Source organism: Pteropus alecto, unplaced genomic scaffold (genome assembly GCF_000325575.1).
Source record: "Pteropus alecto unplaced genomic scaffold, ASM32557v1 scaffold118, whole genome shotgun sequence".
Classification (NCBI taxonomy): Eukaryota; Metazoa; Chordata; class Mammalia; order Chiroptera; family Pteropodidae; genus Pteropus; species Pteropus alecto.
Genome location: NW_006440654.1, coordinates 306,209 through 330,701, shown reverse-complemented (window position 1 = coordinate 330,701; position 24,493 = coordinate 306,209). Strand labels below are relative to the sequence as shown.

General features: G+C 49.7%; 1 protein-coding gene across 9 annotated transcripts in view; it reads left to right on the top strand.

The window, feature by feature from the left end:
• Nucleotides 1–24,493, top strand: part of PPP6R2 (protein phosphatase 6 regulatory subunit 2) — a 51,766-nt gene that overhangs the window by 5,586 nt on the left and 21,687 nt on the right. For 6 of the 9 annotated variants that reach the window (XM_025051010.1, XR_003048130.1, XM_025051017.1 and 3 more), the window contains 2 exons: nt 16,067–16,309; nt 20,284–20,470. In XM_025051010.1, the coding sequence (XP_024906778.1) occupies nt 16,083–16,309; nt 20,284–20,470 (414 nt within the window). In that variant the 5' untranslated portion in view covers nt 16,067–16,082. Of the gene's footprint in view, nt 1–13,731; nt 13,937–16,066; nt 16,310–20,261; nt 20,471–24,493 lie in introns of those variants that run through there. The other 3 variants (XM_025051011.1, XM_025051012.1, XM_025051016.1) reach the window with 3 other exon arrangements.

Genomic DNA, 24,493 nt, shown 5'->3' with positions numbered 1-24,493 from the left:
TTTCCCTCCCTCTTTCCTCCTTGCTTTACAAAGTTAAGAAGTGGGCAACCCTTTGTTAGTTTTCTAAATTAAAGGAAGAATTACTGGCCTGCAGAATTCCAGTGTCTTGGAACTAGTGAGCCGGCCAGCTTTTACAGACAGGTCCCTTGGCACGCGACCCCTGGGTAGGTGAGCTGGTATGCTGGAATCTGCAAATGCGACGGTTCTCAGAAGCCCTTGAGTATCTTACTCTTCTTCTGCAGGGCGGGTATCCTTACTAAACTTTCTGTTCTGTAATTTAGGGGTAAATAAGTAGATGTTAACTGAGCGTATTGTTTTAAACTACAAAGGTTACGAATAAGTGAGTAATACGGTGATTAGAATTTGGGTTTAATTTTAGTTTGATTTGTCATGCAAGACGGTTCTGTGTTTGGTCTGTGATGAAATACATAAAACATGTGACCCGTCCTCGCTATGGAGGAACCTGTGGTCACGGCTGGTGTGTCCGGACCCAGGTCTGTGTTTGCTGTGCGACATCACACAGCAGCACCGATGGCCCCTCAAGGCAGCGGGGGACAGTGGCGGTGTTCACCTCAGTGTGTTGGAGCAGCGCTGCCTGGGAGACGTCTCCCATGCTGCTCATCAGGGGAAACCCCAGCTCTCTATGGAGGGGACGTGCACAGAATTGGTGGCAAAGTGGTAACACAGGTATAAGCCCGGGCGGAGGCATGTGGTGATGCTGGTGATGCTGGTGATGCTGGGTGTACTTCCCAGTGGCCTGAGTGGGGGACAGTCGGGTGAGGGAAGAGGGGCCACGCATGCCCTGACGGAGGGTGAGGCAGACGGAGGTGCAGGCTCACTGTGCTGCCCTCGGCTGCTAGGCACTAGCGGATTCCCCCAAGTACATTAACAATGCAAAACTTAAAAGCCCAGCCTCCTAGGACAGTGCTGAGGGGGACTCCTGGTTGCCGGCCAGCCCCTGGCTGTTACCTGGCCCGGCCGCGCCCGGGGGAGCCCTGCTGCCGAGCTCCGCCTGCTCCCTGCTCCCGGAGCCACAGCCTGTGGGCTTGGGAGCTGCCAGGAGCCAGGAGCCCCCAGGAGCCTGCTGGCCGGCGGCCATCTGTCCTCAGGTCTCACCCCTTCGCTCTGCGGTCACTGTGGCGTGCTTAGCGTCTGCGTGCTCTGTGCCGTGCTCCTGTAAATGCGCGGTGGCCTTTGCTGTACGTGTGTTTCACATTAAACGGACTGTTCTGCACCCGACTCTTTCTGAGGTTTTCTCCACTCAGCCCCGTCCTGCTGAGATACGTGTCGCGGTCTAGCTGCTCTCTCTGTGCCGTAGTCACCACGTTTGCTTCCCGCCCGGCCACCTCATGCTCCTACATGATCCTCCAGTTCCCTTGGGATGTGTAGGGAGCAGTGGGCCGGCTGGGCCAGTGGACGGCCGTACCTGATTTCGCGAAGTGCTGTCATGGCGCTCACAGTGGCCACCGCCTTCTCTCTGTCAGGAGTGTGAGGTTCCTCCCGCTGCCCGTCCACAGACACTTCCGATGGACCGGCCAGTCCTACAGGTGTGAAGTGAGACTAGGTATTGTTTTTAGTTTAGTTGAATCTCACTTTTTAAAGTTCGTATTTTATTGGTTCAGGTTTTTTCCTCTTGATTTGTTTCAGTGATCTTTTCTAACTTATGTTAATTGCTTAGTTTCTTTAATTTGAACCATTTTTATTTCCTGGTAAATGCATTTAAAACTATGTATTTTTTCTGTAGTACCGCTTGTAGCTGTGTCTCACAGATTCTCACATATAGTGCTTTCATTATTCAGTTGTAAATATTTCTTCATCACTTCTTTAACTTAAGTGTGTTTTTTTTTTAAGGGATGTTATTTAATTATAGACACGTAGGGCTTCTTTCAACAACTTTGAGATGTAATTCACAAACCATAACGTTCACCTGTGTAAAGTGTACAATTCAGCGGGTTTCAGTGTGTTCACAGGGCGGTGCAACTATCACCAGTCAATTTTAGAGCGTTGTCGTCTCCCTAAGAGAAACCCTGCACTTTATCGGTTATCTCCCGTCCCCCCAGCCCTCCCGTTCCCCCTGCCCTGGGCGGCCACCCATTGATTTGCCACTCTGGACGTTCCCCGGGGACGGCGGCGTGTGTGAGCGGTCTTCGTGACTGACTCCTCTCGCTTGGAGTCATGTTTTCCAGGCCCGTTCAGCCCCCGGTACCCTACCAGCTCTTCATCCCTTTTATTGCCGAATGGCGAATAGTCCATTGTAGAGAAAGAGCATGTTTGTAAATCCCTTCATCCCTTGATAGACATCTGGGTTGTGTCCGTGTTTTGGCTTTTAGGAACAATGCTGTGGTGAACATTACTGCACAAGTCACTGTGTGGACAGGTGTGTGTTCGTTCTCTTGGGTGTATACCTACGAGTGGAATTACTGGGTTACATGGGAACCCTGTGTTTAATCGTTTCAGGAATTGCCAGACTATTTTTCAAAGCAGCTGCACCATTTCGCATTCCCACCTACAATGCAAGAAAGTTCCAATTTGTCCACATCTTCACTAATGCTTGTTGTTATCAGTCTTTTTGGTTCTCGCTGTCCTGGCCGTGGTTATGACCTGTGTCCCCTTGATGGCTGAGGATGCTGAGCACCTTCTCATATGCTTATTGGCCATTTGTGTGTTGTCTTTGCAGAAATGTTTCCTCAAATCCTTTGCTCATTTTAAAATTTGTCTTTTTATTGAGTTGTAAGAGTTTCTCATATATTTTATATACAAGTTTTTTTTTTTTTTATCAGATATATGATTTGAAAAACTTTGTAAAAATTTCTTCCAATGTGTGGGTCGTCTTTACACTTTTTTAAAGATGTCATTTGAAACACAAAAGCTTTTTTTTTTTTTTTGATGACATCCCATTTATCTATTTTGCTTTTTTGACTTTTGGTGTCATATTTAAGAAGCCATCACCAAATCCGAGGTCATAATTTGCCTCTACATTTTATTCTCAGAATTTTATAGTTTAAGTTCTTAAATTTAGGTCTTTGATCCAGTTTGAATAGATCTTTGTATGTAGTGTGAGGTAAGGGTCTACATTTTTCTTATCATGAGGGTATCTCGTTGTTCTAGGACCATATGTTTACCCCCATTGAATTGTTTTTGCACCATGTCAGAATCCATTGACTGGAAATGTGAGGGTTTATTTCTTGGCTCTCAGTTCTGTTCCACTGGTACGTGTGTTCCTTATGCCACAACCACACTGGCTCGATCACTCTAGCTTTGTAGTAAATTTTGAAATCGGGCAGTGTGAGTCCTCCATCTTTGTCCCTTTTCAAGATTGTTTTGTCTATTCTGGGTCTCTTGCATTTTCATATGGGTCTTAGGATCAGCTTGTCAGTTGGCATATAGGATTTTTAAAACTCCTTTAGACATTAATTTCTATACTTTATTGTGTTTGGAGAGCAGTCTGTAAGGTAATGGTCCTTTAGAGTATACTGAGACTTCTTTTTTTGATTTAATATGTGGTTTATATTTGTCAGTGTCACCTGGTATGTTCAAAAAGAATTTGTATTGTCCTTTGGGTGTAGAAATTTATCTCTCTCTCAATAGCTTGAGCTTATTAATACTATTCACGTTTTTTAACATTGCAAATGTAAGAACTATTACGGAGAGATCTTGTACACTTTTCTAGTTTCCCCCATCGGTAACATTTTGCAAAATTACTATAGAATGTCACAACCAGGAATTGACAGTGATACAATCCACCGATCTTATTCATAATTTCCCAGTTTTGTTGGTACTTGTGTGTGCGTGTGTGTGCGTGTGTGCGTGCATGTGCTTAGTTCTGTACGGTTTGTCATCTGTGCGTGCTGTATCCACCATCACAGTCAAGATGCTCAACAGTTCCAAAGCTGCGAGGGTTCTCATGTCACCCTTTTAAAACCACACTCACGAACCTCCTGCCACCTACCCCACTCCTCATCCTTAACCACTAGCAGCCAGTAATTTGTCCTTCATTTCTCCAATTTGTCATTTCAGAAATGTTACATATAAATGGGATAATGCAGCATGGAATCTCAGGATTGGCTTCTGCTGCTCAGCAGTAACTCCCGGAGGCCCGCGTTGGCGCGTGTATTGGGGCTTGTACTGTGAGCAGTGTCCGTGGCAGGGGGCGGTTCCATTAAGGATCCACATGTCGGAGCGAGGCTGGACCGATTCTAGTTTCTCATCGTTACAGATAAGCTGCCATGAGCGTTCATGTGGAGGGTTTGACAGAAACTTAGGTTTCATTTCTCTGAGAAAGTGCCCAGGGCCAAGGCGGTTTTCTTCTCTGGATTTCTGTCAGTTGCTGCAGTGAAGCTTATAGAGGTTGAAGACTGCTCTCAGGTGCACGTCCGTTTACGGTGGTTGTGTCATCTTGTCCTCTCATCCCTTTCATCTGTTTATAACATCCTCCTTTGCCTCTCATTTTGTCTTTTAGCTTTTACTTTGTCAGATGTTAAGATTGTAGCTCAACTTTCTTTTCATTCATTTGCCTTGCGTGGTTTTCAGTGTTTTTATTTCTACCTTTCTTGGTTTTTTAAAAGTTTGTCTTTTGTAGTAAACCAATTGTTGGATGTTGTTTTTTAAAGAATCAGAACTTTTTTTCATTGATTAATTTATCCCATGTACAGTTATTGAAATTGTTATATTATTACTAATTTTTACCATTTTATCTCATTTTCTATTTACTAATACTTTTTCTTTTGTTTTCGCTTCTCCTTTATATCTCTGTTTCCATCGAATATGTCATTTTTGTTTTATCCCTGGTTAAAAGTTACACGTTGTATTTATGTATTTATGGTGAGTCCCCTAAAATTAAGACCCTTTGTCATGGGTATATCTCATTCTGACTTTTTAAGCTTAACAGTATCTCAGCTCCTTCTAATAAGACCCCGGGGGGGTAGGATCGGGGTGTGTGTGGTGTGGTGTGGGGACGCCCCGCCCAGGGCAGCCGCGGGCCGAGGACACGCTGCAGAGCTCTGACCTTGGCTCTGGTTGAAAACTTTGATCAGTGCTTTAAAGGTATGTCAGTATTCCCTATGACATTAACAGAGAACTTGGAGCTTGTCAAGAGCAGTGACGTGGAAGGCAGGATTCTGAACAGCAGTGGTCGGGTGGGCGAGGCCCGCACATGTGTGAGGACTGCGGGTCAGTCTGCAGAGCGGCCCCAGGGTGGGCCGGGCTGGCAGGGCCGTGTTCTCCTTCATTGTTATTGAAAACGTGGTTGTTATTGAAAACGTGAATTTTCAATAGCCGGTGATTTTACAGTAAGTCTCCAAATTTATGAACGCTTTCTGTATCATAGCTTTGTAGCTGTTCTGTCGCAGTTATTTAGCCTTCATTGTTTTACTGATTTCTTCACCTCTATTTGTCGTTTACCATGTTTTTTAAAAAGGTTATCGAGATATAATTTACATGGAATAAATGGACGCATTTTATGTTTCTGGTTCTACACATTTTAACAAATATGCCACCACAATCAAGAGGTAGAACATTTGCATCACCCTTATTCCCTCATGTCACTTTGCAATCACTCCCTCCTGCAGCCCTTGACCATAATGACCACTAGTCTCTGTCTCCACATGTTTGCTTAGCCTTGTTTCAAATTTCATATAATTGGAATTGTTCAGTTTTACTCTTGTGACCAGCTCCGCTTACTCACCGTGCTCACAAGGCCACCTGTGTTACGCTGGCTTCTCTGCCGAGTGGTGCTGCGCGCTTGGCGACTCTGTAACTCGTTTATCTGTTCCCCTGAGGATGGACACTCGGGCTGTGTCCAGGGTTTGCCTGGTGCGAGTAAGGCGGCTGTGAACATTCATTTACAAGAAGTTTTTGTGTAGCCATGATTTCATTTCTCTAGGGTAATGCCCGGGATTGGAATTGCTGGGTCACTTGGCAAGTGTGCGCCCTTTATGAGAAACTGGAAGACTTTTCCAGAACAGCTGTGCGAGTGTGGGAGTGGCAGTCCAGTGCCCTTGTCAGCACACAGCCTTTTCATTGTACCTTTCTAGTGGCATGTAGAGGGACCTCACTGTCGTCCTAATTTGTATTTTCTTGATAACGATGTTGATCGTCTTTATGTGTTCATTGTGTGCTGTCCATATATTTTCTTTTAGGAAGTGTCCCAAATCTTTCGCCCATTTTTAAAAATTGAGTATTTTTTCTTATTGCATTGTGAAAATTCTTTATATGTTCTGGATATGAATGCTATCCAGGAAATAGATACGATTCCAGTCTGTGATGTATCTGTTTTTTTAATAGTATCATTCAGTGAGCAGATGTTTCAGTTTTGTTACAGTCCTCTTTATCAGTTTAAACAAAAATTTGTTTTCTTGTGTCTCTCTACCTCAAGTTCACAAAGACTTTTTCTTAAGTATTCTTCTAGAAATTTTAGTTTTAGCTTATTTATGGTTAAGCCTGTGATCTGTGCGTGGTATGAGGTAAGGGTTGAGGTTCATTTTATTTGTAGGTGGATATTCAGTTTTCCAGTACCATTTGGTGAAAAGGATTATACTTTCCCCATTGGATTGCTTTGGTACATTTATTGAAAGTCAGTCGAGCATTTATGTGTCGGTCCTCTTCTGGACTCTTTATTTTGTTCTGTCGAGATGCTAGAACACACTGTCTTGATTAATATCGCTTTATACTAAGTCTTGAAATCAGGTGGTGTTAGACAGTTAGGATGCTATGAGAGGAGGAAGCGAAGGCCCAGGTCTGTAGCTATAGGAACGAGAGGAATGATGGCCCAACCCAAAGGCCTCCCCTAGGACTTTCCAGAAACACCCATTCTTCAGTTAAAAATGCCTGCATCCTAGAGTACCATAAATGACCATAACACAGCAGCCAGTTTAAGCTGGCCATAAATACTTGTGCAGTGAAGACTACTCTGACCTTTCACCTCAGCCTCATTATACCATCATTATAATATTATACATATGCCCAGAAGTTCATGAATCTAATTATAACACTGGATTCTGGGTAAGGACATGCACGGTAGAGTATAGCTTATATAACAGCCAACTGTCAATCAAAATGACCTCACATGCCAGTCATCTAGCATCACCCTGTACCCTCCCATCATGGCCCAAACGTAATGCAGACTTCCTTACTTCTGCGGTGCTGCGGCCGTCTCTGGCATAGCCCGTTTCTCTCTTGAAACATACTTTATTAAATCTTACTTTTCCTAAATTTTGCTGGTCTGTAGGTCTTTACTGCGTTGGCGGAAAGAACCGAGGCGCCCCCAGTCCCCCCAACGATCACAGTGTTAGTACTCCATGTTAATCTTCTTTTTCAGAATTGCTTTGGGTATCCTAGGCTTTTTGCATTTTCATGTACATTTTAGCATTAGCTTGTCAGTTTCTATTTTTAAAAATCTCCTAGGAATTGGTTGGGATTGCATTGTATTTAATAGATCAGTTTATGGAAAATTGATGTCTTAATTTTCCATTTTCCAATTCATGAACATAGTATATTTCTCCATTTATTTAAATTCCTCTCAACATATTTTGTAGTTTTCAGTGTATGGGTCTTGCACATACTTTATTAAAATATCCTGAAGTATTTCATGTTTTTGGATGTTATCCTAAGTAGAATTTTAAAAAGTTTAATTTCCCACTTGTTCATCGCTAGCATATAAAAACACAGTTACTCTTTGGAGCTTGACCTTGTACGTGGTAAGCTTACTGAGTTCATTCTCACTAATTCTGGTAGTTTTTGTCTTTAAAAGATTTCTTGAGCATTTCTGCTTACATAATCATGTCATCGGTGAGTAAAGGTGGTTTTACTTATTCGTTTTCAGTCGGTATGTATTTTTATTTGTTTTTCTTGTCCGATGGTACTACCAGGACCTTCTCCACCACCTTTCACCCTGGCAGGAGTCCCCTCCCCGGTCTTGGGAGGAAAGCACGCAGGCTTTTCACCATCAGGTGTGCCGATAGCTGTGAGTTTTTCAGTAGCTGCCCTCTGTCAGGTTCAGGAAGTTCCCTTCTATTCCTAATTTACTGAGTGTTTTTATCGTGAAAGGGTGTTGTACTTTTTCAAACTACTCAAACTCAACCGTATTAATAATTAAGTGTAAATGGTCTAAATATTTCAATTAGAAGGCAGCAGAGGAAAACAGACTGAATAACAAAGCAAGACCCAGTTGGTAAAGCTGTTTACAAAAGAAACACTTTAAGTATAAAGAGACAAATAAGTTGACAGTGGAAGAATGTTAACTGACATACTAAACGTGAGCCACAAGAATGGAATGTTCAGTCAACGTCAGACAAAGCAGACTGCAAGACTGTGGGCTTGGTTCCAGACACTGCAGTAAAAGCTGTCGCGATTGAGTGAGTCGCACGAATTTTTTGGTTTCCCAATGCGTATAAACGTTTCGTTTACACTGCACTATAGTCCATTAAGTGTGCGTTATGTCTGAACAACGTATGTACCTTAATGAAAAAATACTTAATTGGTAAAAAATGCTAACGGTCGTCCGAGTCTCGAGCAAGTCGTAGTCTTTTTGCTGGTGGCGGGTCTGCCTCGGTGTCGGTGACGTGATGGCTGCCCGACAGGGTGGTGGTCGCCGAAGGCTGGGTGGCTGTGGCAGTTTTCTGACCTCAGCAGTGACGTCTGCTGCATCGAGTGACGCTTCCTGTCTCCAGCGGTTTCTGTGCAGCCCGCGATGCCGGGTGGCAGCGTTTCACCTGCAGCAGAGCGTCCGTCACAGTGGGAGCCCGTCCCCTCAGCCCTGCCACTGCTTCATCAGCCGTTTACGTGACATCCTCAGTCCTTGGCTGTCATTTCGGCATCTTGCCGGCATCTTCGCCAGGAGTGGCTTCTGTCTCAGAACTCCTTGCGCGTCCCAAGAAGCCACTCCTCCCCTGCCCCAGCTCTGTCATGGGTGGCGGCGGTCCAGTCGCATCTTCAGGCTCCACCGCTGAGTCACGTGCTGTTTGTTTCCACTCTGTCCGCAGTGACCTTCTCCACTGATCTCAGACCCTCGGTCGTCTGAGAAGGTTGGAGTCAGCTTCTTCCCAGCTCCCGCCAGTGTCGATGTTTTGCCCTCGTCTCTTGAATCACAAATGTTTTAATGACATCTAGAGTGCGGAATCCTTTCCGGAAGGTTTTCCATTCGCTTTGCCCAGCTCCATCAGAGGAATCACTGTCCGCGGCAGCTCTGGCCTCACGAAATGCGTTTCTTAAATAGGAAGACTTCCGAATCTCAGTCACTCCTGGGTCCAGGGGCTGCAGAGTGGGTGCTGTGTTCGCAGGCATGAAGATGACATTCGTCACATCCATCCCCATCAGAGCTCTTAGGGGACCAAGTGCCTTGTCAGCGAGCAGTCACGTTTTGAAAGGGATCTGTTTTTGAGCATCAGGTCTCTTCAGTGGGCTTAAAACACTCAGTAAACCACATCGTAAACAGATGTGCTGCTGTTGGGCTTGTCGTTCCATTTTCGGAGCTCAGGCAGAGCAGATCGAGCGTGGTTCTTAAGGACCTTAGGATGGTCAGAATGGTGAGTGAGCACTGGCTTCAACTGAAAGTCGCCGGCTGCGCTCGCCCCTGGCACGAGAGTCAGCCTGTCCTTGGGCGCGTTGAAGCCAGGCACCGACCCCTCCCTGGCTAGGAAAGTCCGGGTGGCATCTTCTTCCGGTAGAGGGCTGTTTTTTTCTGCACTGAGAATCTGTCGTTCAGCGCTGGCCCTTCTGGGTGGCGTGCCGCAGCGTCTCCATCCACACGTGCGGCCGCACCTGCGTGTCGCCGTTACGAAGACGGCATCCTCCGTGGACCTCGTGGACCCGGCTCCGCCAGCCTCGCCGTCCTCCGTAGCCTCCTCACCTCTCAGCCGCACAGAGCCGAAGCGTGTTCGGGCCTCGGCGGGACGAGGCTCTGGTGTCAGGGGCGCCGTGCCGGTTCGGTCTCCCGTCCAGACCGCTGGACCTTCTGCACGGCAGCAGCGAGGCGTCCCGCGTTGCTACCGGCCGTGTGTCCGCTGGAGCAGCTCTCTTCGCTCCCTGCAGGGCCTTCCCTTCGCGTTCGCAGCGCGGCTCTCGTCGCCAGGAGCCGAGCCTTCGCCTGTCCCGGCGCTCGATGGCCCCCTCCCGCCCCAGCTGAGTCGTGTCTGGCTTTCGATTTAGAGTGAGGGACCCGGGACTCTGCCTTTCACGTGAGCCCTGAGAAGCCGCTGTGGGGTCGTTCGCTGGCCTGGTTTCAGTGCTGTGTCTCGGGGAACAGGGAGGCCCGAGGAGAGGGGGACAGAGCGGGATGGCTGGTCGGCGGAGCCGCCAGGACACGCCCCGCGTTTATCGGTTAAGTTCGCCGTCTCCTGTGGGTGCCGTTTGCGGTGCCCTAGTGCCGGGGTCCCCGACCTCCAGGCCGCGGACCGGTACCAATCCGTGGCCTGTTGGGAACCGGGCTGCACAGCAGGAGGCGAGCGGCGGGTGAATGAGCAAAGCTCCCCAGTGCCGGCATCACCCCTCAGCTCCACCGCAGGTCCCCAGGCACCAGATTCTCACAGGAGCCCCGGTCCCTAGGCCACAAAGGTTGGGGACCGCTGCCCTAAAGCAGGTATAGAGGTAACATCGGCGGTCGCTGATCACAGGTCACCATAGTGAGTGTAATAATGAAAAGGTGTGAAATGTCGTGAGTCACCGAAGTGTGGCACGGAGTCAGAGTCAGCTCAGGCTGTGGGAGAAACGGTGCCGCTGGACGTGCTGGACACGGGGTCGCCACAGACCGTCAATCTGTAAAATACGCAGTGTTGCTGAGAGAGATGCAGCACGGCGTGCCTGTCTTGCCAGAGATAATGAGGGACATTTCAAAATGATCAGAGGTAGTTCAAGAAGACAAATTCTCAATGTGTCCACATAGGAAATTCAAAATACATGGAAAAAACCTTACAAAATCAAAAGGACACATAAATTCACTGTTGTAGTTTAAGATTGCAACACTCCTATGTCGTAATTGATGTAACAGGTAGACACAAAATCAGTTGTCAGTTGATTTTGTCAGTTATCGTTGTCACTGTCAACCAACTTTACTGACCCACCAGACAGCAGCAGAGTAAAACCTGTTTTCCACCACACATGCCATATTCACCAAGATAGAGCATGCCATAGGCTATTGGTGAGCAAACTGCAGTCTGTGGGGAAATCTAGCCCACTGCTTTGTTTTGTACAGCTTGCAGACTAAAAATGGTTTTTATGTCTTTTTTTTTTATCTTTCATTTTTTAAAGCAGAGGGTTTTATTGCTGCAGTTCAAAGAATAAAATTTTATGCACATGAAAGCCAAGATGAAGACATTTAAGTTAAATGGCAGCTTTGTTAAAAAGTTTTTGTCCTGTTATTGAATTTTCAGCTTTATGTTAAATGAAATTTAAAGATTGTTCATGGAATAATTTAAACCTTTTGAGAATCTTCTAATAAACAGGTAAAAGTCACTTCCAGTTTGTAATAATATTTACAACAATCCTAGCCATTTAATTTTAAGGGTTATTATAGTACATGTGACTAATGTGCATACACAGCATGTCAATAATTTAACACTCTCTACAAAGTGAGAATTGCAGACTAGTGTGTGGCACTGCTCCTGAGTTCTGGTGATGGAGTGGCTGGTCTGTCACACCCGTGCAGTACTAGTGTGCCAGCATGTCTGCCACAGCAGGAAGAAAGTCCAGTTTTCTAAAGCAATGACCATCACATTCCCAGACAGTACCCACTTTACAACTAATCTGGTATATGTAGAAGCCATTGCAGTGTTCTTAAAATTATTTTTAAAAATATAAAGTAGATTTAGCACGAAATGAAAACAATGAACATGAAACATCACCACAATAGTGGCTGAAGCTCACTGTCTTGTTTAACAAAAATTGTTTCTCAAAACATCTGTCATTTCTTACATCACGACGAAGATGAATTTCCCTTAGTCCAAGCTCAGTCTGACGTTTCTCCTGCATTGTGATTAAGTGAGGAGCGTGAGAGCGAAAGGCACAGCCACGCACGGCGGCCGGTTCTGGAGCTGTGGGGGTGACGAGCGGAGCTTCCTGACGCACTGGAGCAGGAGATCTCCGTCCACAGGACGCTTCCTCTTTAACACCGGCACTGATTTGCTATTTATAGTAGTTTGCAAAAATACATTATAAAAACTGGACGAGGTTCTGTTTCTCAGTTTAACTCAGTAATAGACTCACTTCATCTGCAAAAATGTTTGCAGGATCCGAAGTACTGAAGTGACACAAACACCGAAACACAGATGACCAAAGGTGCCAAAGCGCCAACGACATGCGCCATCGCCCTCACGATTCCGGGTGAATGCTGCACACTTCTCGTCAGCTGTGTGGCGCCGTCACCTTCCAGCTGTAAAAGGGGCCCTGTGTGGCTTTCTGCTGTACCACTTATTTGAAAGAGGCTGTTTTCGGTCCCGTAATGCTGAGTGCAGACTGTCACTGAACATGACAGTCTAGGTTTCCAACTAGTTGTCCTGTCCTGTCGGAAGATGCGTACTCTGCCAGTGCAGTTCGACGTGGAGCAGCTGTGATGGGTGGTGGAGCCGCTCCCGTGTGTTCCGGCGGAGAGCAGGCCTGTCAGGGATAAGCTGCCGGGGGGCAGCGGGCAGTTCCGCAGCGCTGTGAGGGAGGGCGCCTTTTGTGTCTCAGGTTTTATTAACCAGTTCCAGGCCCCCGTAACTGTTCAGTCACCGCTATAAGCAGCATTCTCCAGCGTCGAGTGGCAGGTTGTAAGTGTCCTCTCGAAAGCCTTGAGGTCTCCCTGCTCCAGCGAGTTCATGTTGGGCAGCAGCTCTGGTCACGGCCATGGTCCTGTCTGCATCGCAGCCCATGGCCCCCACCCGGCCCGCAGCCAGAATGGTTTTTATGTTTCTAAAGGGTCGTTAGGAAGAAGAAGAAAAAGAACATGCGACAGAGACCTCGCGTGGCCTACGTCACAAAAATAATTACTGTTCAGCTCTTTACAGAAAAAGTTTATTGACTCCTGTGCTAGGCCATAAAACAAATACCAATAAAAGTGAAATCCCATGAGCCTGCTCTCTGAGCAAAACAAAAATTACGTATCATTAACAGAGATATTTAGACAGTCCCAAAATAATTAGAAATTTAAGCATTATACTTCTAAATAACCTATACGTCAAAGAAAAAAACCACAAGGGAAATTAGAACTATCAGAATCTGTGGGATACAGCTAAAACAATGCTTAAAGGAAATTTGTAGCTTTACATGCTTATTGTAGAAAAGGAGAAAAGTCTGAAAATCAGTGATCTGAGCTTAACTCTTAGGAAGCTAGAAAAAGTACAGATTAACCCAGGGTGTGCAGTGGGGGAGGATCACAAAGACAAAAGAGGGACTCGGCGAAACGGAAAACGGACAAATAATAGAGAAAAAAAATTAAACTGAAAGCTGTTTCTTTAAAAGACCAATAAAATTAATAAACCTTTAGTCGCACTGATGAAGAAAACAAGGCAGAAGGACAGGTGATACTACTATGTGGAATGAGAGGTGACGCCACAGACTCTGCTTGACGTGGAAGGGGTTGCAAGGTAGTATCCTGAACAGCTGCATGCCGGTACTTCACTCAGTCTGGACAACGTGGTCAGATTCCTATAGCAGCGCAGATGACCAGAATGGAAGCAAGTAGAAAATACTTATTAAAGAAATGAGATTCATAATTTGGAACACCATAATTACACCCTGGTGAATTCTGTCACATTTTAGGGATAAGTAAGACCAACCCTGAGTAAACTCGGAAGTGGAGGAAGCGGGTCTCTCCCAAGAGGGTTCGTGAAGAGGACATCACACTGACGCCCAAGCAGCCGGGCACCGCAGTGGGACCGTGGACTTCTGGTTCGCGTATGCGTGGAGGGTCCTCCTCCATTCCTGTAACCTGGGTCTCTATTTAAGGCTTTGAACTCAGCATAAAGTTAGTTCTTGCTTCCTAAAATCCAGTCTGACCATTTCTGTCTTTAGTTGAAATTATTATTATTTTGCTTGCAGGTGAATAACAGACTTTTTATTGCCAAAGGTTTTTGCACATTGTTGTGTTTAATTGAAATTATTAATCAATTTGCATTTAATGCAGTCCTTTTTTTGAGTCCTGCTAGAAAAACTTGTCCCATATGTTGGACGGGATTTTGTGGTCTACCCAGTTACTCACCCATTCTGTGGCTGGAAGTAGAACATACAGAAGCCACCTCTAGCTGTCCTGTCTCGCAAGTTCTTGTTTGGAAAAAAGCCTTGGCAAGGTGGGGTCTCCCTCTGGTTTCCCTCTGCAGACCAGGAAGCGCATGTGGGTGCTGCCAGCGCAGTCTGGCGGGCTGGGTGGGACTTTATCCGACGAAGGACTGTGAACACAAGAATGTGTGGAGGATGAAGGTGGGACAGCGTTGGGGGAAAGACATGGTGTCCTGTGGTGGGGGTGGGCTCAGGCAGGCAGTGGGAAGTACCTGGGGGACCTGGAGGCATGCCGTAGGAGCAGCCTAGAGAGCAGCAGGTGCCTGGGGCCACCGGAGGTCTTGGAGTGAGATGAGAGAAATGCGCAGATACCTGTGCTTCGGAAAAGTGAGTCTGCAGCAAAAGCCAGAGGTGAAGGGGGGCAGCTGGACAGCCAGGGAGCCCGTGTCAGGGGCTCCTGGGGCATCACGTGCAGGCAGTCTGGGGTTTATGTCGTGTGGGGCAGTCTTTACCCATGTAAGTAAAGTACAGATAAGGTGAATCCCCTCTGCTGTGACCACAGTTCTGCAAATAATGATTCTTGTAACATTGAAAAGATTTATAATCTCAAAATACAGGTTTACTTTGTTAAAGAGCCAGGCTTTCAGTTTTTCATTTTGTGTCAAACAGTGAAAACTGTTGCAAACCAGCTGGGGCCCACAGGAGTGGGATAGGCCTGGTGTAGTCCAGGCAGCAGCCAGTGAGAGGCTGGAGTGCTGTGGGACGCAGAGGGGTCTCGTCGGTAACAGTTTCTCAGTTGTGGCAAGACCTGGTGTCCAGTGGCAGACGGCAAGGAAGAGGTGGCTTCAAGGATAACCCTGAGTTATTCTGCAAGACAGGCACCGTGAGAGCAGATGCTGGGCAGGCGGGGGTGGCGGAGGGGCAGAGGGTCAAGCAGAACAAGTCGTCTTCGAGTCTGTGAGATGTTTTATGTTCTTTTATGAGATGGTCAGTGAGATGCAGCCCCAAGAGAAGACACAGGAGAGGCTCAAGAAAAGTTGTTACACTCGTGGGTCCTGGAGGCAGGAGGACAGTCCTCGTGCAGGGCCGCGGGGGGGAAGCTGCAGGGGTGCCGGGAGGCAGAAGCCAGGAGTCGGCTTGCTTAGGCGCCACAGCCTCCATTGGGGCTTCCATGGGAAAGGAGGGCAGGTGAACAGTGCGAGTTGGCTAGTTTGAACAGCAGCGTGGCCCTGAGCTGCAGGGGTGGTCCCTAGTTGCCCAGCCCTGGGATGGAGAAAGCTGGCATGTCGCCTCCTGTGGTGTTGTGAGCCCACAGAGGAGGAGTTGTGCTATGGGGGTGCAGGCAGGCACGGGCCCTTAGCTGTCCTAAGGGGTGACTGGCCCCAGGAGGGACAGTGGCTCTCCATCTAGAAAGGCATTCTAACATGTGAAAGCATGATGTATAGAAAGCTAAAAGTACATGTGATGCAGAGACATTTGGGGACAGATGCCCAGTGTTCACTGGGGAGAGGGAACAGGCCCTGGGGAGGGGGCTTGTGAGTCTTTAACTTTCTTGAGGTGGAGGGGCATCCTGGTCTGACACATGGGAGACACATCTCCCAGGGGGCCAAGAAGCCAGTGGGCACTGGGGCAGATGGAGTGTAGGGTGGGTGGAGGAGTCAGGGAGGCGGTCAGCTGGAGCCCAGAGAAGCCGGTGGTCCTGAGCTGTGACGGAGTGGGCCGACCTGTCGACTGGGGGGCCTGACCCTCAGCCATCTGGTCAGAGCGTCCTCTGCAGTCCGGGCCCATGTTGGGGACGCACATCTTGGACTTTAGTGCAGAGTTGCTGAGGGCAGATTGGCACAGGTGGGGAGATGTGACCCTCTCCTCTTTCTCGCAGCTCTGTGGCCATCACCATGTTCTGGAAGTTTGACTTGAATACCACGTCCCATGTCGACAAGCTGCTGGATAAGGAGGACGTGACGCTGCGTGAGTTAATGGACGAAGATGACACCTTGCAGGAGTGCAAGGCTCAGAACCGGAAGCTGCTGGACTTCCTGTGCAGGCAGCAGTGTATGGAGGAGCTGGTGAGCCTCATCACCCAGGACCCGCCCTTGGACATGGAAGAGAAGGTCCGCTTCAAGTATGTACTGAGGCCCTGGCCGGGGCCCGGCGCTGGGCAGTGCCGCAGGGAGGCAGCGGGCAGTGTTTGCGAATGGCCGGAGCTAGGGCTTTCTGACGGAGAAGTCGGCCTCACGCATTCCCCTCCTGAGTTAGGAGCCGCTCTTCAGGGTTGCATTTGTGACGTGTAAGACTTCGGAATCTCTCCTGTGTGATTTTTCGTTCTGAATGCTAGTAAGTGACACCGTGTGGGAGTCTTTTGAGTGAAAACGTGTCTGAGGTGAAGGCGGACTGCACGACTGAGCTGCAGGCGGGGCCCAGCCTGGCAGGGTGGCCGGTTAGGAGGTGTGGGAAGTGCTTCCTCCCCAGGGTCTAGGGCTCCGTAGAAATGTGTCGTGTCAGTAGCGACCATTCTCAAAGTTGTTCCTAAAACGTTCCACTCAGCAGCTGGCCATGACGTTAGGAGATGTCAGAGGGAACGGGCTTGGGGTAGCCGAGGAGTGTGAAGAAGCGGGGACCTTGGGTGACAGGAAGGACAGAGTGGACCCAGCCTCCAGCTCTTAGGGTGCCCTCTGGGGCCTGAGCAGGCTCGTGAGCACAGCCAGGCCGCACTCAGTGCTTGCGGGTCCTGTGGGGAGCCAGTGCGTGGCGTTCAGGTCTTAGAACACGGTCAGCAGACCGCGGCCCCAGGCCGAACCCCATTTCCATGGGACCTGCAAGCTCAGAATGGGTCTGTGTTTCTAAATAGTTGATTAAAGTCAAAAGAATAATATCTCGTCACACGTGGACATGACAGCAGATTCACGTTTCGTCGTTCACGAGTAGTCTTGTTGGAGCACAAGCACACTTACCTGTTTGAGATGACAGGGCAGAGCTTGTGGCTGCGGCCCGGGCCATGTGGGGTCTAGGCTCTCTGGCCGTCCGCGGGTCTGCTGCCCTTCGTCTTAGGAGGGGAGCAGATCAGGCAGAGCAGCAGGAAGGGCCTGTGGCAGGGAGACGCCACACCTCGTGTGGGTGGTCCGCAGGGCCTCTGGTGCGGGGGTCGTGCCCGTGCTGCGGGCGGGCCCTGGAGAGGGGCAGGGCCTTCAGGCCGCGGCGACTGTCTGCGGAGGCTCAGATAGAGGCCGTCATGCGTGGGATGTGCCGGTCAGTGCCCGTGGCCTCAGCATCCCATTCACAGCCCCCACCCCTTTTACTTCTCACTTTCACATGTGTCCTGTTTGGTGACGGCTTCTACGGTCTCTGTCTAGAGGGCACTGGTGACAGAGGTGACGAGAGGAGAGCTGGGGTGGGGCCGAGGGACCCCAGAGCGGCGACAGTGAGCCGGGAGAGCTTGCTTTGGAGGGCTTGGGAGAAGTTAGTGGCGACCGGCACAGAGCGAGGCGAGCAGCTTGTGGCAGCACCGCTCACGGGGGGACTTGAGCGTAGGGCAGGAGCGGGGTGAGCAGTTGGCGCGTCCATGGGCAGGCAGACCTGGGCGTGGGTCGGAAGAGTGGGCGCCGCTGCTGGGCGGGGCGCTGCGAGCTCACCAATGTGAGCTTGTCCGTCGCGGTGAGTCGACAGTCGACTGCCGTGTCTGAAGTCGGTCAACGAGGAGGAAGTGCGTGGGTTCGTTCACACACGTGGAGGGCGTGTAGTAGAGAGCACTGCTGAGACCGTGATGGTCTCCGCGGAGCCCGAGGGGGACACGGGAGGCTGCTCTCCCCGTGAGCCCCGCCCTGCCGTCCCATCTGTAAAACGCATGTGCCTATCACTTATTGAACAACCAATGAATCAGCATCTTAATTAATTTGATTTTAATTAAAATTAAATAAAAAGTTCCTTTTTGAGAAAAGGACTCAGTGGGCGGGTAGATGAGGTAGTAGATCCAGGAAGGAATGGGGTCGCGGTGACTTCTCAGACGTGGGGAGGGTACCAGTGGGTAGTGGACCAGGAGTCGTGAGTTGTGACAGTCAGATCTAGGTGTTTCGGGCTTTGTGGCCAGGATATCCCTATTGTGGCTGCTGAGTTCTGTGGGAGTGCGGGTGTGGCTACGTCCCAGTCCACCTGGTTTACGGGGACTAGTGTCCGGGCTTCTCAAGGCTCAGTGACTGCTGACCTTGGCCGGGCTGATGGGGTGGCAGCACCTCCTGCATCGACCTGGTGGGGCAGGACCCCTAGAATCACTTCAGCCCCACGACTGCAGGGGAGTGTGCCCGAGCCAGGCCCAGTCAAGGGGAGCTGCCCATGGGGGCGTTGAGGTCTGGCAGCAGCCCTGATCCTACCCAGGGGCCCCTGGGCCGCCCAAGTATGCAGACACCCTGGCCTCTTCCTTGAGGGTCCTGCTGGGTTTGCCTGCTGAGTTTTAGACTTTGTGAGAAACCCGACCGAAGAGTCCACAGACATAAACCAAGACACCAGTCGTTACGCGTGAGCTACTGTGGGTGGGCGTTGTCACCCCAAGTCTCGGCGTCAGAACTGCTCACCCAATGAGCAGGCCGCACAGCCCCCGCCAGCCCCCGCAAACCTTGCTGTGCAGGTACAGGGCAGAGCGGAAAGGAGGGTGCCGGGTCTCGTCGCCCAGAGAGGCGGCAGGAGGGGGCGGGGGTCTCTGCACTACGACCCAGAGCCTCCGTCCTCGCTCTGGTCACGCGGCGCCCGCTCCCGTGTGCTGGGACCTGGTCCTCCTCGGCCTCCTTCCCATGGGGGTCTGTTCCCTGGCAGCTTCCTGAGCAGGAGCGAGGGGGGCGGGCAGGGTCAGGCCTGTGTGGCAGCGGCCCTTCTTCCTGGTGTGCTGGCCCCGCTCCCTCTGCCCTGGGGCTCTGGACAGGAATTGGAATTCTCTAATTCTGAAGCTTCGTCTTCGAGTTCCCGCCTTGCTGTTCATTGGTCTGATACAACAAGCCTCTGGGCCCTTTGTGTGTCACCTGTTTTCTTCCTTCCATGGGGGCATTGAGGTCCTTTTCTAACCCTGCCGTTCTGGACTCTCCCAGTGAAGGGATGTCACTCCCCCGCCCTGTTCTCTGAGCTCAAAGGCACCCTCTTCTCTGCGCCGATCCAGTGCCACCTGGGTTTTTTTTGGTGCTCCAGGAGCAAGAGGGTCCCAAGGCTTCCCGCGTGCCGGGCGCTGCTTTGCTTTACACTGACTTGTGGGCGCCTCCTTGTTCAGATGAGGAAGGCCCAACACAGAGAGGTGCGGTCCTGGGCCTGAGGCTGCACAGCTTGCCCTGTGGAGTGCCAGGTGTGCTCCGGGCAGCCCCACAGTGTGCTCCCCACCAGATTCCTGCCTCCTCTGGGTCCCGCACCCTCACCTGCTTTCCCAGAAACTTACCCAGATAGGCCACTGGGCAGTTACGGGCACTGCGGTCGCGGGCTCTGTCCTGGATACGGCAGTTGCTGGGTAGGCGTTCCTGTCCCTGGGTGCGGCCGTGAGCTGCGTCTGTCAGATGGGAAGGCAGGGAGCCCTGCTGACGTGGGATTACGCATAATGATGAGGCTTAGTGTGTTTCTGGGCGTTTTTATCAAATGGATAGTGCGTCATTTACGTGTACCGGTATTCCCTGGTAATGGTTTGCCTGCGTAGCACCTCAGGCCTGGTGTTGCATTGTAAGCTGCTGACTTAGCGTTTTTTCAGTCTAGGGACAAGCCGGATCTATGCTTGTTGATATGTAGGGACAGGAAGGGCATGGACAGGACAGGACAGACATGCTGGAGAACTTGGCTTCAGTAACTGTGCTGGTCACAAGAAATGAGAGACTTGGCAGGTGTGGACAAGGACAGAGCCTGGAGGCCAGAGAGAGTGCGGGTGTGAGGGGCCGGACGAGGCAGGTGGATACCCTGAGCGTCTGGGAGTCCAGCAGCGCCGGTCAGTCACAGTCGTGCTCTTCTTCTGCTCCGAGGCCTAGCGGTGTCCGTTCTCGCTGCGGCTCTGCCTCCTCAGGGCAGGTGGTCTAGGCAGCTGCCTGCGAGCTAGAGAAGTCTAATTTCATCTCCAGTTGCTTGCTTGTGCTCTTTTAGATACCCGAACACGGCCTGCGAGCTGCTGACTTGTGACGTGCCGCAGATCAACGACAGACTGGGAGGGGACGAGACGCTGCTGAACCTTCTCTACGACTTCTTGGATCATGAGCCGCCTCTCAATCCTCTGCTCGCCAGTTTTTTCAGCAAGACCATTGGCAATCTCATTGCAAGAAAGACCGAACAGGTAAAATCTGCCACGCCCACATGGTTTGGGGTGGGTGGCATGGCTGATGCGGACACATCTTGTTGTCCGCCATCACTGGGAAACCCCTGTCATCTGGCTGTGGGGGAACAGTTTTCCTGACTGTTCTGTGGGACTCGCATAGAGCAGTGTGGGCTGCCTGTCTGCAAGTTGGAATTTGATTTAAAAAGTGGCTTTCCAAGAGACATTTTTGCTGGAGGGCTCTGGAATAAGCAGCACTCCGCTGTCCCTGAGAACTGCGTGGGACCCCAAACTGGGCCTGCTCGTCTCGCCACTGACCAGTCGCAGGCTTGAGGTCCAGGGACGCGCTTCAGTCACGGCAGGATTGTAGGATGTCCGCTTTCCGAGGCCTGTTGCTCCATCTGTGTAGGTGGCGGACGTCCACGTGCATAGGGCACTTTTCGTTTCCAAACAAATAAGAGAAGACGTCTAGTAGTCACAGGCTTCTGTAAAGGTGCTGTGTTTCTTCCCCCTGGAGCACGGTCTGCCTGGGGTCTGTGCTTGTCTCTCCCTCACATCCCACTCACCTGACGTGCGCGTCAGCACCGTCTGCTGTGTGGACACACCAAGTAGGGAGCTGTAATGATGCCCTGTGCCTGGCGCCTGCGTCAGCGGTCACTCCGGCCACTCCTTTCACCTTTGACTCCTGCCCAGCATCCCTGGTGGGTTATTTCTAAACAGATCCCAGATATCATGTCATTCCTTCCACAAGTATTTCACTATATATCTCTAAAATAAAGTCTTTTTTTTTTTCCTTTTAAATGAAACTATAGACTAGGAGACAAGACTTTGCTGAGCAGATTACGTTATCACACCCCAAAATGTGAACAGTAGTTGTTTAATGTCAAACATCTAGTTGGGGAGCAAACCGGTACCTTGTGTGTCTCTGGAGCTCTGAGAGGGCGCCGTCCCCGGCAGGTCGCTGTCCGCGCGGCGGAGTCGTGGGCGTGCCGTGAATGCTCAGTGGAACTCCGTCTTTCATCGGACCGTAAATCCTAGGTTTGCAGGGTACCTGAGAGGACTGTCTCGCCTCACGTATTTTTTGAGGCAGGGAGAGCACGAACGAGTAGCAGCAGCAGTGGCGGGGGTGCTGGGCGCTCCTGGAACAGTAGTAGGGGTCAGAGTCCTGGTGGTGACAGTGGTGTGGGGCGGCGGTGCTGGCGGGGGGCGCCCATCACCCCAGCACAGGGAGTGGTAGAAGTTACAAGGACCTCTCGTGCCTGGCCTTCCAGCCCAGTGAGTGGACGCGTGTGCCCACGAGTCCCCGTGGCCTGCCCACGCTCCTCTGCCACTTTCAGATTGTGTCTGAGTTTTTCCACTTCACGAAGTACTTCCCTCTTTCTTCCTTGCCCAGTGCATCAAAATAATACGAACTGTACGCTTAAAAAGTATTTCTCCTACTGGCAAACGTAACGCATTTATACGAAATTTCAACAAGGCGGAAATGCAGGAAAGTTTCCTATAATACTCTAGAAGTAACTACTGTTGATCATTTATGTGTGTTCCTCTGAAGTTTTTTCCTGTAGCCGCCATACTGGTATACACAGGTGACCCTTGAACAGCATGGAGGACAAGGGGGCGCCGACCCTGTGCAGTCAGAAATTCGCGTATAACTTTTGACTCCACAAAACTTAACTATTTATATCTTACTATTGACTGGAGTCCTTACAGATAACACAGTCAGTTAGCACACGTTTTATATGTTATGTGTATTATATACTATATTGTTACAATAAAGCGAGCTAGAAAAAAGAAAACATTAAGACAATCATGAGGAAGAGAAAGTACATCTACGGTACTGCATGTGTTTATTGATACCGTGAGTTTACTTTGTCTACCAGATGAGTCATCTGTCTGAGCGCCTGCATCGGCACTGTCTCACGTGATGCAGGACACGATAGATGTTACACGTGTTACTAACAGTAGGCGTCGAAAATGAAAAGATAATGTGAAAAAGTCCTATTTATTGACAGATATAACGACTCACATTGATGAAGAAGCAGCAATAGGATTGCTTTATGGCAGCCTAGTGTATTCGACGAGGCTGCTTCACGGTAGCCTCGCCTGTACACTGGTGAATGAATCGTAAAATTTACATGGCGTACATGTTAGTCATACTCATAATACAGTATTGGCAACATGGGGCCCCCATCACCCCAGCACAGGGAGTGGTAGAAGTTACAAGGACCTCTCGTGCCTGGCCTTCCAGCCCAGTGAGTGGACGCGTGTGCCCACGAGTCCCCGTGGCCTGCCCACGCTCCTCTGCCACTTTCAGATTGTGTCTGAGTTTTTCCGCTTCACGAAGTACTTCCCTCTTTCTTCCTTGCCCAGTGCATCAAAATAATACGAACTGTACGCTTAAAAAGTATTTCTCCTACTGGCAAACGTAACGCATTTATACGAAATTTCAACAAGGCGGAAATGCAGGAAAGTTTCCTATAATACTCTAGAAGTAACTACTGTTGATCATTTATGTGTGTTCCTCTGAAGTTTTTTCCTGTAGCCGCCATACTGGTATACACAGGTGACCCTTGAACAGCATGGAGGACAAGGGGGCGCCGACCCTGTGCAGTCAGAAATTCGCGTATAACTTTTGACTCCACAAAACTTAACTATTTATATCTTACTATTGACTGGAGTCCTTACAGATAACACAGTCAGTTAGCACACGTTTTATATGTTATGTGTATTATATACTATATTGTTACAATAAAGCGAGCTAGAAAAAAGAAAACATTAAGACAATCATGAGGAAGAGAAAGTACATCTACGGTACTGCATGTGTTTATTGATACCGTGAGTTTACTTTGTCTACCAGATGAGTCATCTGTCTGAGCGCCTGCATCGGCACTGTCTCACGTGATGCAGGACACGATAGATGTTACACGTGTTACTAACAGTAGGCGTCGAAAATGAAAAGATAATGTGAAAAAGTCCTATTTATTGACAGATATAACGACTCACATTGATGAAGAAGCAGCAATGGGATTGCTTTATGGCAGCCTAGTGTATTCGACGAGGCTGCTTCACGGTAGCCTCGCCTGTACACTGGTGAATGAATCGTAAAATTTACATGGCGTACATGTTAGTCATACTCATAATACAGTATTGGCAACATGGTTAGAGTTTTTTAAAAACCACTTACCTGTGACGCTAGGCTGGTACACAGATTCTTTAATTATGAAAGAGGCATACCGAATGGCAATGTCATTATTTGAAGGCAAAGTTATAAAACTGGGAAAGCTCACAGGCTATTAGTTTTATATTAAATATCACTCACCTCGTGCCCACGTAGGAACCGGCTGTCCACTCCCACGCCAGCGTCGTGGGTGATGCCATGCACGATACTTCCCGGTGGACACCTGGGCTGTGCCCCACAGCTCTGGTCTCGCTTACCTGGGTTCCACACGGGACACTCAGGCACACACCCCAGGTGAGCTCATGAGCCATGCGTCGTGAGAACTTACTGTCCCCTGAGCGGACGTGGGTTATCGTGAAGGTCAGTGGCGGCGGCGGCCTCGTGCCGAGGAGCAGGCAGAGGGAGGGGAATGGAGGGCGGTCCCGTTGTCAGGACCCGGGCAGAGGCGGGAGAGGAGGCGCACTTGGCATCACTCTGTGGAGCTACATTTTGCTTCTTCATTTCTCTCAAAATGTTTCTGTACGGTTCCACTCCTCCTCCCGCCGCGTGCTGTGGTTCCAGTGCCCACGTCACAGACAGCCTTGGAAAAGCGTCAGGAGCAGCCGACGCCTCCGCCCGGCGGCCCGTGTCCGTCTGCTGTCTGGCGCTGCTCCCTGCGCATCTTCCTCGTCGCCTGATGCTGGCTCGGGAGCACTCGCCTCCATCAAGATGTCCTCTGTTACTTCCTCTGGTGTGCTGTCATTAGCTCCTGAATTTCTCCGTATCTTGAGACCCTCCACCCCTGCCTCTTTTGCCACATCCATCTGTTCCGTGATTTCCTTGATCGGCTCTGTCCTGAACCCTGTGAGGTCATGCAGCGTCTGGAC